This window comes from Atractosteus spatula, chromosome 18, assembly GCF_055471065.1.
Source record: "Atractosteus spatula isolate fAtrSpa1 chromosome 18, fAtrSpa1.hap1, whole genome shotgun sequence".
In the NCBI taxonomy this organism is placed as follows: Eukaryota; Metazoa; Chordata; class Actinopteri; order Semionotiformes; family Lepisosteidae; genus Atractosteus; species Atractosteus spatula.
Genome location: NC_142723.1, coordinates 14,732,012 through 14,748,016, shown reverse-complemented (window position 1 = coordinate 14,748,016; position 16,005 = coordinate 14,732,012). Strand labels below are relative to the sequence as shown.

Sequence of the window (16,005 nt, the reverse complement as noted above, 5' to 3'; positions counted from 1 at the left end):
CATTTTCAGCCTAACTGTGATCATTTCTGCACGCAAAAAGCTTAGGAATTTTACCTTCATCCTGTATCTACAACCCCACCAAATGAGCCAACGCAGTAGTACGCAGTGAAGTCCAGAACATTCAGGTCCTGCCTAGAACATGAGGCAGCAATTCATCACAGTGTAAACCATATGAAAGCTCTTAAGTCTTAGCACAAAAGTAATTAATAAAAGAGCTCGAATACCTGTACAATTTGGGATCCAATTAGGCGTTGTCTATTAAATGAGGGTTCGGTTTGCTCTGCCATAAATACATTCTTACAGAGCTCGGCACTCCAGGGAGGAAAAAGAAAGAAAGTCAGTGCTTTAAACTCGGCTTGACAGCATCACCTGGCTGCTTCTCCCAGAAGCCTTGGCTGGAAAAACACTTGAGTATCGGAAACTCAAACTAAATGAGATCAATATGTTTCTCCCTAATGTAATTAAGGACATGAAAAATGAAAATGTTGCCTTTTTTAAGCCTAATTTTTTCCTGATGGGGCTGCAGCCACTGGTCCACATTGCCTTCTTTTTGAATGTTGTAAAGTGAAAAAAGCACATAAGTGGTTGAAGGTTCTGGAGTCCCAACTTCCACAGCTTGCAAATGTTGTTTTCCCCTCTGCGAGACACAGGAAACTTACAAGAAACAAAAACCTTAAATCAAAGGGCTAGAAACCAAGAAGAAAGTCGAACTGTGGTTTGCATGAAGCAACATTACATTATGTTCTAATCTAACATGCAAATCGGCCAAGGTTGCTGCAGTCATAACAAAACGGGACTGTTAATGATAAAAAAAACAAAATCACCACTTCAAACTCAACAGAGGGGAAAAAAAAGAATGAGAGGATGCTTAAAGATATCCAGATTCAGAACTGCAAAAAGAACGGACTTGTTTTAATTGAAGGTATGTAGGTCAATATCTTACTTTAGATTCTAGTGCGAGTGTCCAAATTGGTTTTAACGTCAAAAACACCTACTGGAATTTTGCTGGGCTCGTTAAGTCAAGATAATGCCCTGCCGTGAATAACTCTCAAAAAAATAAGCAAATGAAAGATAATTTTACTGAGTATTTTATTATGCCACCCCTGCAACTAATTTCATATGCCATGGGAAAAAAGAGCCCAAACTCAGAGGCTGAAGAGCATGGGAATCGTGGTGTTGACCCTCCACAGATAACGATCGTGGGTCAGCATAACTACTACAGCTCTGCATCATGCTATTCCAACTGGGAGGAAGCTGTTTGGGCAGAATGTCATTTTCCAGATAGATAAAGACCCTGAACCCACTTCACAGAAATTTTGAACTATGGTTTTCATTTTCAATGAGTTTTGTGCCGAATTTGAAAGAGTTACTTTCTGCGGTATATTTCCTGGTACGCAGACACCGAAATTTCCACACTCCTGTACTTGCCTAAAGGCGTTTCAAAACAATAACTGGAAAGGTATGCAAAGGTGGGAGGCTATTTGGTTTAGCAATCAAAGCCATAGTATGAGCAAGCAAAAAGTTTAAAGGCAGGTGTTCACTATTACAGGTGTTTCGATAATAGTGTCTGAACTAGATTTAGGCTTACCCTAGCTGTGTAAAAACCCTTCTACCACTCAAATTCACATATTTTAAATCTAGAACCCAGTCTTTGATTACATTTAACCCTATATAAACTTAAAGAATGTATACTTTCCAGCTTTTGGTAGGTAAGAGTTTAGATTTAAGCTAGGCTTAACTATAAGGTTCATTTTATTTAAAAAAACACAACAACAAGTCTGATGCATCTGATCTTGAACCTTGAATGTCACAACTGGCCTCTCATAAGAACGGTGACAAACAAGACCCATCTAGTCTATATTCAAGGCAGGATATAAGCTTCCACAATGTAGCTAGTTAGCTTGTTCTGGATTCAGAACCCACAACCCAGAACAAACTGCATGTAATCTCACATGCAATGTCCCCATGTGAGAATCAAACCCAAGTCTTCTGCATAACAGACTGGCACTCATGCTACTTTACTAATGAAAAACGTGTTCACCGTCTTTCAGACTGTAGTAGAAAAGGTTTATTTCATGGGCTTTTTGTCACTTGCCAAAACACTCATGTTTACCACACTTCAAAATTAGATGCAGTAACCCATCTTAATTTGGAACTGGATCTGATTGAACAAATATGCAAAATAAGGTCATTTACCACTTAAAATAAAATCAACGAATTAATAAATTCTGGAATTTCTTGCATCTGAATTAAAGAACAGTTAAACCATTAGGGTAGTCGCTATCATACTCTGTCAGGGGGAATTAATTTAAGCTTTTATTATATTTCGCAGATGACGAGCAAACACTGTCCTACAGTTTTAAATATAGTTTAGAAAGTTGTTTTTGGTTTTTCTTCTGTCACACATGTGTACAAAACAGCATACATTTTAAATCTTTTATCTTATAAAAAAAAGTAAAAGCACACAAAATGGGAACTTTCTGAAAGATGTGCTCCTATATTTAATCGGGGCCTGCCATTGGGAATGCAATATGAACAAACCCACATAAAAAAAAACTATGAAAAGGCAAGAAATATGATCCACAGTCAAAAACAAAAACAAAAATCCAAATGAAATCCATTTAACAAACTGTTTAAAAGTAATCCAGTGCAAAATGTCTTCCATTAGTTCAATTTTAATTAGTAAAGTTCTGAAACACAATATAAAAGAAATTGGATAAGTCAGAATAAACAAGTCTCCAGTTCTGCTGTGTGCTCCCAACTGCTCCCTTTGAAGTTTATTAAAAACGTATTCTTCTGGTAGGATATTGAATATTATGCATACAGTGGTCAGCCACAAATTTGTGCGGTTTTCTCAGGATTCCACATGAAAAAAAGAGCCCATTCCTCTTAGAAGCTGAACAGGTTTGACTAAAAGGTATAAGAAACTGAAGTTACGCTGACAACTGCCTAGGGTATTTGACAGAAATTATTTTGCAACAGACATTATTTTGGACAGTACTTGCGCTGCAAAAGACGAACAATGCCCAGGAATGACTAAAACAATGGACTAAGATCATTTGCAATACTTCTCAAACACAACAGAACAGTAAACACTTCAATCAGAGCCCCACTGTGGGCCACATCACTAAACTATTTAGTGCCCTTCTTTAAAACTTTAAAAAATTAAACTAGCTTCAGGGATTTAACGACACATACTGAAAGGTCTTTGTGATACTTTGCAACCTGTTGCATTGTTTTCGTAAGAAAAAATGAACTATTCAATTGAAGTGGGATGTCAAATCAATTGCTGGTTAAACTTCATTAAACATCTAAAAACTAACAATATAGAAGTATCACAGTTGTTACTCTCAAAAGCAACTCAGAGACTCTCAGTACTCTAAAGCACTTTCATAAAGCTGTAATATCTCATTGCCTTTGTGTATGCAGCTGGGTTTAAAAAAACTGCCAATTTTGTTAGTTTCGCAAAATCTCAAAAGATCCCAAATGTCTTGAGTTTTTAAAAGTTTCGTTTTTAACAAAGATCTCAAGACAGAAACTTTAGCCTTTTGCTTTCATGAAATGAACTGAGGTTTGCACAGACCAGTGTGAGGACTTGTTAGAGTGAGTGACTTGTCTCCTACGCACCTGTTATAAGCATCTGGTGTGCAGGTTTACAAGCTCGTTTTGGTACTAACGCGTTTATTTACAACTCTTACAACTCTTAGGCAAACCCTTGCAAAAAACATTAAGTAATTTTTAAACCTTCAAATGTTACCTTTGTTTCCATCCTTTTGCTTTTTGACTATGATTTGAATGAATGCTCTGTAGTGGTCTCAATTTGTTTTGTTAAAATTGAGCATTCGTTGTTGTTTTGAGTGATTCAACTGAGCCATCTGTAGTTATTTAGAGCAGTTGGATCTGTAACAGGCTAATAACATTAGCATTTAGTTCAGCAACTTTATGTTTCAAATTGTAATTCAGCACTATATTTAAGTAATCAATACAAACCCGTTATATGGACACTTTTGCAGACATAATATGTCTAACTTTTTTCTTAACTTGACATTTTTAATACATTTGTAATGTTTTGGTCAATATCAGCTTTTTCTATGACATATTTAAGGTTTCGTTGCCAGGATCTGAAACAATATTATGTTTTGCAGGCTGCTAAACCTTTTAGTTGAGCACAATATGTCAGAAAAGCCGCCTAGCTCTTAAAACCTTTAAGAGTAACTTGGACTCTTTAAGATACAATTGTTGTTACTGATTTGCAAGATTTCTTTAATAAAACACAGCATGCGGACGAATGTAGCTCACTATAACATTTTTAAAGCTTCAAGACCTTATGGTACATAATCAGCTTTTTACGGATATTTTTTCATGATTCAATTTCCTGAAAACCTACATCTTGGTTATGGCTTACCAAGCCAGACGTTTTGCAACTATGTAAATTTTCCAAGCCAAGTAGAAATTATGCACAGATGAACAAAATTTATGTTTGTTAGCAATAATCTAAACAAAATAAGCATGAAAGGTATGGCTGAAGAAAATATTAAGAACTGTGGCTAACTCTGGATACCTCTTTCCAATGCAGTTTTGTCAGAGAACAGCTAGTTGTGCTTGATGCACACAGGTTTAGAGGATATCTGACAGGAATAAACACTGAAATCAGTGCAAGGAAAAGATGTGATCATTACCAGCATCTCACTGTGATCAATACTGTGCTCCTTGTTTTTCCTATTTTTTCCCCGTTTTGTGTGAGACATTTCTGAATAAAACAGCCAGAATATTATCAGAAAAACAAGTGGCAAAGTGAGAATGTGAAGTCCAAACTTCCTGATGTGATGTGTGGTCCTGTGAAGAGCCACTGTAGTACTACCCCACCCTTCGCAAACATGACTACATTTCTATGGAATCTTAATGTTCCATGTGAAACAATGAATCATGCTAAATGAGGTATATGATGCGAGTAATTATTAAATTTATGAAAGACGGAGTGGGGAAAGGGATCCTTAATGTTGTAGATAATTAAGTGACAGCCTTCTTCAGAACGGATTAAACAAATATCTCTTCTCATTAAAATAAGCCTTCTCAAAGAACTTTCCTTAATTTCAAGAAATAATGCATGCCTTTCTTGCAAATATTGAGGAACTGAAAACTTTTGCAAGATGAGGGTATATTATAATTCCTTACAGTTATATAATGGGGACTCCCCTCCACCACCAATGTGCAGCCCCACCTGGATGATGCGACAGCAGCCATAGCGCACACAGTACGCTCACCGATTAGGAAGATCATTGGTCCCAGTACAGATGCTTGTGGTAATTCACCGAACACATCACCCTAATGTGAGCATTTTCTTCTTATCTGTTTGGCTTGTGTATGTAGCCAATGTAATCAAGCATCTCATCCAGCCATTTCATGAAAGAAGCCAGTTTCCACACATTTTCTGTTAACCAGATCTCAGTCCAAACAGGTTTACCTGAAAGACTCCCACCAGTAATTTGAAAAGCCATCTAATGACGAACTTCATCAAAAATCTTTTGATAGGTTCTGCACGTATCCATTGTCGTTGCTTATTCAAAGAATGTTTCTAAATCCCTGTTGAATAGGATATAATTTCCATGTAAGTGACTCTTTAGTTTAGTACTAATAATTGTTTCCACAACCTTATATGCAATGAAAGTCAGAAATTTTGGTTTAGAATGATTTGTTTCATTTTTGCACCCTTCTTTTGGATTTGGACTACATTAGCAATTTTCCAGCCCATAGGTATTACCTCTGTCTTGAGAAACTGTTGGAAGAGTTACACCAATTGTTTCTGAATGACACCTGGTTTCCCCGAGTTCAATTGGCAAGATCCTGTCTGGCCTTGGGGAGGTGTGTATCAGACAAGAAGTTTGATAAGCATAGTATAAATGGCTTATGGAATCGAAAAACCTCCATGTGCACTGCAATCAGAGGGCGCAAACCTAACTAAACCGCTAAGAGCTGACCTGAAGGGAGTTCGGAACAAGGTTTTCCTTTCCACCTGCTGGTAATCTCTGTGCAGAAACCTTCCACCCGGCTATCGCCGCTGTAACAGGAAGTCAGCACAAAGAAAGATATTCAAAGCACCATCAAACACCCGAACAAATGAAAGAAGTGAAATTACAGGGAAAAGCACCAGAGGTGCAGCCAAAATCCATTTAAACAAAAGGAAGTGTGAGAGACATCGGCTCAGGGAGATATTAAGGGTCTTCCGTCTTCATTAAAAACATAATGCCTGCTGTCTTTGCGTATGTTCCTCGTTACCCATGGGATAGCCTCACTGCATCACTCAACACAAATAACAGCCCTCTCTGTGGATTAATGCAATTACCCCAGCCTTACTCCAGAACAGGTGCTCCGTCACGGTCAGAAGACGGGACACTGGAGTCCAGCCTTTGATCATCTGTCTTTGACTGACTCCAACAAGGAAGGATTACGCACTGAATGAAATGCCAACACGCAAACTTCCATCCGTGTGCTGATCTCAAAATACTTTGCATGTCCCTCGACTTATTTTGTTTTTGCTTCCTCCACTGTTTTTTTTAGATTCAGGTATTCAGAAAAGAAACCAAAATCCAGAAAAGGCAAAGACTGAAATTTTCACCATGCAAGGTCTGAACAAAGCCAAACATCTCATCCCTCCCCCGCGACAGACACAAATATTCAGATGGGAATTTCATTATTGAGAGCGCTGCATGCTGTCTAAGGCTTTGGACCGCAGACAAAACCAAACGAGCGCTGTTATAGTCAGACATCTCTGGATGATCCTGCCTCTCTGTGGATCTGAATACAAAAAAAGCTTTTTCATCACACACTATAAGTTATTTTATATTACTACACTGAAGAAGTAATAGTACCGAAAGACGTAACTCACATACTGACACAATGCACCTTTCGTCCTCAGCAATTTATCCAAAATGGGCAGATGTCCAAGACATCCGTCATCACTGTGTTACTCATCTTCTTCATACAGCAACTGAAAGCACATAACAATCTATTTCTCCTTAGATTAAAAAATAAATAAATAGAAACAAGGGAATCTGTAAAGGCAGATTATCCATTGTTATATAATAATGTATCATTGTGATAACCTATAAAAGACTAACATTTGCTGTAGGTTATTCTAACATTTGTTCCATACATATTAGTCAGGAGTCTAAAAAATGCAAACTCCCCATGACCTAATTCATTTTTTTACTTAACATTTGCTGTGCAAAATCACACTCATGAAACATGTAAATGCAGATTGAGGGTCACCTGACGGACCGGAATATGAAAATAACAGCTAAAAAACACCAATGGGGGACTTTATAGGGTTCTATTATAAAATTGTAACATTAGGATTTTTATCAGACAATTATGAATAAAACCTTGCAAATGTGTGCGTTTCTAATATATCTGTTCAGTGCAGTTTATTCTATATTTTTAAAACTGAAACAGAATGGCACATTGAATATCCACACCACACAGAATGCATAAAGTGACAGAATACATGTTTTTTTCATCTGATAACTTAACTAATTCAAGCCAATGTCTTACCACATACTGAAAATACAGAGTAAACATCCAGCAGAGAATATGAAAATTACAACACTACACTTCATTAAGCAAATCACACTGCCAGTAGTTGCCTGTTTTGTTTTTTGTTTTTAGTCCTTAGTGTTTAAATACTGTACTTAATACCTTTTTGTTACATGTATGCTAATTGCTTTGAATCTTAAGGAAATAAACTTTGGTTTTTATAGTTGTAAGCACTTCAGAAAAACTGTATTCTTGGCACCTGCATTAATAAATGTACACTATGTTATCCAAGCCCCATATAGCCTTAATTGAAAAAACACAGAGGGCAATGTAGAAACCCTGTTTGGCTGACAACAGAACAAAGTTGGAGTCCCAGCCTTAGAAACCATAAAAAAAAACAACAGACAATCTGTCTAGCTTTTTTTTTGTATGATAAAATGTAGATCTCGGTTTGGAACAGTAAAATAAAAAATAAAGTACCAACAAAGAGAATTGCACACAGGCAGCTACTGTGCGTGGAAAAATGACAAGCGGATGGCTACAAAAAAAATGTATTTCTCGGAAGCTCAGAGGGCTCGAAAGGCTCAGCAGTCGCCGATGAAGCCCTCCACATATCAATTCAATCTCTTAGAGGATTCCCTGAAGACACGCTTTTGGGATTTATCTGGGGATTTCCTGAGCCGATATCCCTCCCTGGCTTGATTCGGATCTCAAAGCGTTAACACGTTTTAGCAGAATTCCAGATTCTTCCGTTGCTGGAAGAACCAAAAGTTTAAAAACCCCTTGCTAAACGAGCTCAGTCTGGGAGAGGAGATGACGCCTGGGTAAAATAACGTCGAAAGGACATGTGCAAAGAGTGAAGGGGTCTCAAAACGAGGTGCTCGGACGCCCTCTGCAAGATATCTTCTTTACTGAACCTATAATGAGAAGGCAGGTCAGTCTCCCTGGGTATTCCCTGCTGGCTATGATACACAAGCTGTATTATACAGATGAGTAACTTTTATATTTCAACATCTTTTACTGATTTTAGAGACACTGGTAAGTTCCTGGCAGACATTCCCTCTGGCGACAGAAAATAACTCCCTCTTAGGCCAATTAGGTCTCCAGTAGTGGGAATATTTTTTGAAAGGCATATGTGGGATGGATGAATCCATATGGAAAGCAGCTTTGCGGAGCCGTCAATTAGTAACAAGTGACTTTTTTTTCATCTCTGCTTCAACTTAATCAAGTAACAAGACATAAAACGGACTGACTCAAGTTGTCGTCCGCATATGTTTTTAGCTCAGTGTGTGCCACAAGGCTGGTGCAGTATTTCATTTTCATTTGCTCACCACAGATAAATGAAATGCCCAAGAGGTAAACAAATCAATAGCTTCTACTTGGTGCGAAATGGAGTGAATCAATTTGTTTCATGAAAAGCAGAACTGCCATTTAATTAACAACGCTTCTTTGATCAAAGCTACAAATTCATAGCAGGGTAACCCCCCTCGCACCAAAGCCGATCACAAATTATTTTTTAGGAATTACCAAATAAACATCACACAAAGAAATACTGTGCAATACCTTGAGAAACGGATACCTAATACTGTTCACCCTCACTTAGTTCCAGCTCTATCTTGGAAGCACACAGCTTGCAGCTCACTGCAAGTCCTTCACACCTACAGTTAATGTCTCAAACAGGTTGCTTCTTTGTTTCAGTTGTGTCACATGATTATGAAAAACAGAGAAGCAACTCCATGAAGAGAAACCCCAGCTGGATGAGAATTTAAACTTCATACAAGAACACAAATGTAAAAGTTCAGGATCGGTGAGGACTTGGCCAATATCCTTATCTGATTTCCTCTCTCGTCACTTCATTAATTGAAGCTCCCCTACGCTGTACATTTTACATTTTAGAAACAGTAGAGGAAATAGGTACTGTAATTGCACAGCAATCCTGCCATGAAATACTAAGGGTAGACAGTATTTTGCAGTCTTTTATAATGACCGGAAAGCCACGTCTTTCAAGTCACGCGATTTCCTTCATCATCAACATTAAATTTTTAATGACATTCTTTACTACCCTTTTGTAACTTTCAATTTTAAAAACCAGAATCATTCTTAGCACAGAATTACTAACAACAGCTCCTTACAGGCGCCTTTCTTCTTGACTCCCATCTGCATTTGTTCTCTTTCTTTTTTCTTAGCGGTGCCTCATGTATTACAGATACAATCGGAAATTTAAACTCATATTATCCCTCGCTGATCTAGCCACAAAGTTTGATTGTTTTTTTGGATCAAAACTGACTCAGCCCTGAGTCTGACCAGGTCTCTGTGAACTTCAAGAACTCAGCTGACGTCTGGCATCTCATCACAGCTCCGACGGCCCAGTCCCAATCTGACGTCCTCCCAGGTCGGTACGCCCAAGAGGCAGCTACTCACCGCTCCAAGCATGATGCGAAATACAAGCCACCGAAAGGCCCATATGACAATACGGGAGGGTGGGCTGTCATGGGGCACTTGCTGTAGGCTCCACAGCGGGCACAAGAAAATACCCAGGAATCCCGTTTCAAGTAACTGACTCTCCCAACCTGGAAATGAAAAATACAATTGCTGTAGCAACTTGAATGAATGCCTTTGGAAGACCTTTAGACAGGATCAGCTTGGATTTAGCACCCCCCCCCCATCTCATCCCCAGAACATTTTTGTTTCTGAAACAAACACAGTATCGAGGATAAATAATCTTAAATCAGTTTGGTCCTAAAGGTAAAAGATATCAGTGTACCAAAGAAAAAACACCATCATAACACTGTCTTAAAAGCTAATATGGCCCCTTACCATCTTAACAGCCCACCATAAGGATAAGACTCATATTTGTGCATCATTTATGCAAGACATAGTGCTGCTCAGAGAGAAACTTCAACACAAGCACTGTTCATAATACAGCGTACAATACATATCACCATGTTAGTTTTCCTTCAAAAGCCAGTATCTGCCTACATAAGATGTTAGTTTTGAGTTCAGGTTGGACTGAATATCCAGCATTAGCTAGTGGTGGCATTTGTCCGTCTTTGGGATTAGATTGGGGCCAGGACTGCATTATCACCTTGTTGATCCCAAAACGGTGCAGGTACCATGATACAGCCACACCCAAGACAACCAGACTGAACATGAGCCATTAGCGACTTGAAATCTTGTCACACACGCCGATAGCGATTTAATCACAGGACATGACACTACATTTTGAAACCACAACTCAGAGAAGTGCCATGTACTGTTTTCTCTCTACAAAACATAGGCAATTAAACTTTACCTGACTGCAGGATGACCTCCTCATCGTTTAAGAGAGATGTCTACGATTAGTGCATGCGTTTAAAAATGCCAAAGGCAATATACATTTAAAAGAATGATTCTACTTCCGTAAAAAACACTTAACACTCCTCGTTCTTATAATAATCATTTAGTTTGACGTCTAATATACCTTTTACCCTGTACATAAATGTGGTTTAATTGTGTTTAATATTCTGTTTAAATCTGGCACTATATTAAAAAGTGCAGTGAACCACATCCTTTTCTTCTAAATTACTATATGTCAATTAGGTGTTATAATGAAATTGCAAAGTATAAGTATTGCATATGCAACAAAAACAAATTGTATTTCATTTTTCCCATCGTAGGCTTTCTTCCAAACACTGAAATTCTCAGAGATTTGAGATCTTAAAGGAGTCCCTCACCCCTCCAAATGGCGAGGAAAAGCTCAATTTCTCTAATCTAACTTGTGATGTGTTAGAGTTTCAGGACATGCATTTAACAGAGTGTTATCTCACCAGAAGCTATGGTGTTTGGGTCTACTCAGTGTTGTGCTTGGTCTTTTGTTAAGGCTGCTTTTTTCACAGGAGACACCTCTGCATACAAACACACGTCTAATTTTACATTGGTCTCAGGAAACAGATATTTTCCAATTTGAGACTATAAATTAACAAAGTTTTATGACATCACATCAAATTCACAAGCACATTAGTAGCAATTGGCTAACACAAAGAAAAAAAATGCAAATAACAGCTTTTGCATTTTACTTTGCATTCAAAATATCCTGGTTGATTATTACGGCAGGAAAGGAGAAGTTACAGGAAAAAGGGAGAGCAGAGGTGTTTTGAATAATCAAATCCACGCTGTCTTCACCAAGGCTTATCTTCGAAAAACGTACCATAGGCTAGAAAATTTGTCAATGCAAACTACTCTAGCTGGCATGATCCTTATCGGCGCATATGTTTTTGAGCAAAAGCACAAGTGAGGAAATGGAGCGCACTGGCCTGACAGTTATTTCATGCAGGAGTGTGCTGCCAAACTTCCTCTTACTGTTTCAGCACTTACAAACGCTTAAAAAAAAAGAGAGCCTTAACAAACCGTTTGGTCATTTCATGGCAATGGAAAAATAAAACTGCAATATAGCAGGATCTGGATCTGGCTGGGTTCCAACGAGCTCAATTTCACATTATTCCAGCTGAGAAATTTAAAAATGCACAGCACTTTTCGCCCCCACACAGCATGTTTCAGATATCTGAAAATAATCCCAATCCTAATCTGGTGAGAGGGGAAGGTTTGAAGACTCCCTTCACTCTTAAAAGAGCATCAGGGGATGCATCAAATGACAGCTGGTGAGCTATAAAGACTGGACCCTGTGGCAATGTACAAACTTGACACTTTATTTCCATGTATCAGCACAAGTTACTTTATGAAAAAGCATCAAAGATGCTGCACTTCTAGGGGAACTGCAGCCCCGATTTCTCAGACCTGTTATTACATCTTGCTAACAAAATAAATTCAGCGAAGGTATGGCAAAATTTTTGAAATTCCAAATCAAGCACAAAACCATTTACTTTGCAGAAGTACTGCACGGCCGCTAATGTTGTCACAAATCGCTGGTCCTGCCACAGGTGAGAGCGAGAGTTTGTGGAAATTGCGATAGAAACTGGCCCTTCCTGCTTACGAGCCACCGTAATGACCAATGTAATGCGATACATGAGCAAAAAAGTACAGGTTGTGCAACAGAAATTTCACTGCAGAAATGTTCCAACGCGATCTGCATGCACAGTTAACAAGTAAGTAGTATTTGACTGGAAGACGAGACCAATATTTCTCTTGGATTAAAAGAAATGTATTCACAAGCCTGCTTGTTTACAGTGTCACAGGGCTGTTTCACTCGAAAGTGTTGTTGCCATGTTCTGAATCGCAGAATGCGGCACTTGGCATACCTGGAAATGTCTATTTTCTGATGTAAATCGGAGGCTTTACATGTTACCGTGTACATTTTACTTTCATTGTAGTTTGAAATGCTCTCAATAAATTCCAATTCTTTCTAACCCTGAAATATAAAAATAGCTTTACAGTTTCCCTTTAACCAGAACACAAGCTTCCTACAGTTAAACAGCCGTCGCTGGCTATGCTGCTGTGCAAGCGTAAGTCATTTTAACCACAGACTAGGAAACACTGGTAAGTTATGAGATGGCTCTGTATTTTTCTTACATAAAACGAAACATCAAATATAGCCTGTGACAGATTAATCCTGCTGTGCTACTTCCATGGACGTAGACCGAGAAACAGGTAAGCAAGGAGTTCACCCTCTGGAGCACTGCAGGAGGAGGAAAGTTACAAATAGCTCAAACAAAGATAAGATGGTAACAGAAGCAGCACATTTTGCATCCCCCAGTTCCAAATTGTAAACCAGCCAGCTGGGAAGAAGCTGTTGTATTAAAGAAAAGTAGCAGGGACCACTGGCGCATGAGCAAATGCAGAAGTGAGGGGCTGGTCAAAGCAATAAACCAGAGAGCGAGAGACCGAATATTTCTAAAATCAAAGATGAAGAAAAAACCACTCCGCCCCCTGCTACCATTTTACTGCCACATGAAAGACAGGTTAATATGCGTATTGGTCCTGGTGGACCCGAATGGAGTGGGCATCATTCATCAATATCTGAAAACGTGCTGATGGATTACAAAGGTCTGATTAAGGGCGATTTATAAAACTTGGGTGATAGCTGGCCAAACATCAGGGAGCTAATTTAAACACAGGCCTTCTCTATTAGCCCAACACAGCTGAGATGGCATGTTCAGCAGTTCTTTTGAATTCGAATAATGTGATATATTTCCTCCACAACCACTGGCACGACTCCTGTGGATTTTCCCCGTCTCTCCACCCTTCGAAACACGTAGGAAGACTGGAATTTTGACGGAGACACTGACAGCTCTACAACACTTTTGGCAAAGCTTCGTTTCCGTGGATAAGCCTTTTACATAATTCTTGTGGAGAGAATAATAAACTGCCCTTTGCAAACACATTTTGAAAAAGCTAAATTCCAAATTGAGAAAAACCTAAACTTTTGGGCTAAAAGTCCCCAGCTGCCTTCTTGTTTTTAAAGCTAGCCTTTGGCAAGAGCTCCGTGAACCTGCAGCAATGTGATAGTTATGCATATCATTAGATAGCGCTGATAACCAGTGTCACCTACACAAGAACGCCTCTGTTGTTGAGCTTTTCATATGGAAATCACACTCCCTTTCTGCGGTCGAAAGCATTGAGCCTTTCATTTTCTGAATTGCTGCATAAAATGCAGACTGAAATACAAATTGAGATGGTTTTTAGGTCTATGGATGAAAAAGGTGGGTGAAAAACCACCTTTTTTAACCTAAAATGACTAGAAAATTCACATTTGACTCATTTATTCTTTAATATCTCCAGGATATAAAACAGTATAGTATACGTGCACAGTACACGCAATTCAATTCTCAAATTCCAGTACTCGGGAGAAGCTGAAGGGAATCACTGTGGGGTGTGCTCTAGAAACGACAGATTTCGATCTCAAAGGTAAAATACGACGCATCTTATCCCATCTTCTCTTTCCTACAAAATGGCCCAACAATCAGCCCTGAACTTCACTGTTACTACAAAACTGTACTTTTCACAAACCAATATTCTTTTCAGTATTTTACTTAACAAGTTTTGAAAATTTCAAGATGTACAAAAACTAAGCAACACAAACAGCAGCCAATGAGCAAAAAGGCCAAACTTGCTTATGCCTTTTTACAGTTTTCATGTTGAGAGAAGAAGTCAAATTCTGCGATATAAATAATAACAAAATGATTAGATGTATAAAACAATCAGGAAAAAGTACAAAGCTCAGTTTTTTGCATTTAAGGATATATACACTGGAAATAGCAATCCAGAGCACATTTATATTTATAGGGTCTTTGAACTTGAAGGACATCATTTCTCTCCATCGGGACATTCTTTGCTGTGAATATTAGCAGATGTTGACGGGAACTTTTGAATATTAATCAAATAGCTAGAAATAATTAATAAAATAGAACACCCCAAAGTGGCAAATTTGTTACGGGCCCCTCTAAATGGAAATGATACAACTCCCAGCTTTATGCAAGTCTCATGTCATGATTAATAAATGATCTCTAAAAGTTTTCTTTAAAATTCTTTCAAGCAAATAATGGCAGGCTTCCTAACACTACAGTGTCCCGCATCGCCACACATGAATAATTGACACTCTATGATGGTTTCAATTTGCTTTTTTCTTTGTTCACATTCTGAAATGTGTACGTTTGACAAGTCACGTTCCTCTGTCAGTTGGTCAGGTGCAGGTGTATGTGGCGCATTAGAAACGCGTTTCTTTAGCAGACTTTGAACAGACAGTATAGTCGAGCCCACATGAAAGCTGACATCCTGGATGGGTTGCACTGGACACACCAAGGGCACATCAGATAAGCACCTGTAGCTCTTTATACAGAGACTATCCTTCAAGCTTCCTCTTTCTTTGCATGGGCTTCTTACATGAAAATTCACATACTGCTGTCAGAACTCAAACACTTTTGGTACGAGATACTATTTCAAGTATAATAGTATTATACTATTTCAGCATAATACCTTCCTCTATATCAACTTTATCTAGCCGTATATTCAAAATAATGAAAATAATGGGAAGAACGGGTGCAATCACCTTTCTAAGGCTTTGAGAAAATGTTGCTGTTTAAAACGGAATACAGCCTTAGTTGGTTTGCAGTCAATTTCTGTTGCTTTTCAAAAGATGGTCACTAAAAAAGTAGAAAATAGAGGTTCTGAGTAATTTATTGCTTTGTTGAGTGCTAAAAAGTTTTCCTTTGTGCCAGCAACTAAAAATCCTGGGAGACATATTAACCAACCTGAAACTACATATTGATACTACCAGCAGTTGCAGAAATTACCAGAGCAAGTGAAACTAACTATTCATCAGTTACGGATCAGAAATACATGAGGGTACTACAAAATAATACATGGACTTGTGTCTCCGTCCCTCTGCTGTATCTGTGGTCACAGCCTCCGTTTTTTTTAGAATTCAGTCAAACCCCTTATGAAGGACAGAAACAGGAGACTAATCCTGTTAATAATACCTATGCAACCGAACAAAAAACCTACTGTTTCACAAATCCAAACTTGGAATATATGAGCATT

At 38.4% G+C, this 16,005-nt stretch overlaps 1 protein-coding gene across 1 annotated transcript in view; it reads right to left on the bottom strand.

The window, feature by feature from the left end:
- Positions 1-10,119, bottom strand: part of lmf1 (lipase maturation factor 1) — a 67,302-nt gene extending 57,183 nt beyond the window's left edge. The window contains exon 1 of the mRNA XM_088936960.1: positions 9,955-10,119. Coding sequence (XP_088793086.1) covers positions 9,955-9,966 — 12 coding nt within the window. The 5' untranslated portion in view covers positions 9,967-10,119. The remainder of the gene's footprint in view (positions 1-9,954) is intronic.
- Between the last annotated feature and the right edge of the window lie 5,886 nt (positions 10,120-16,005).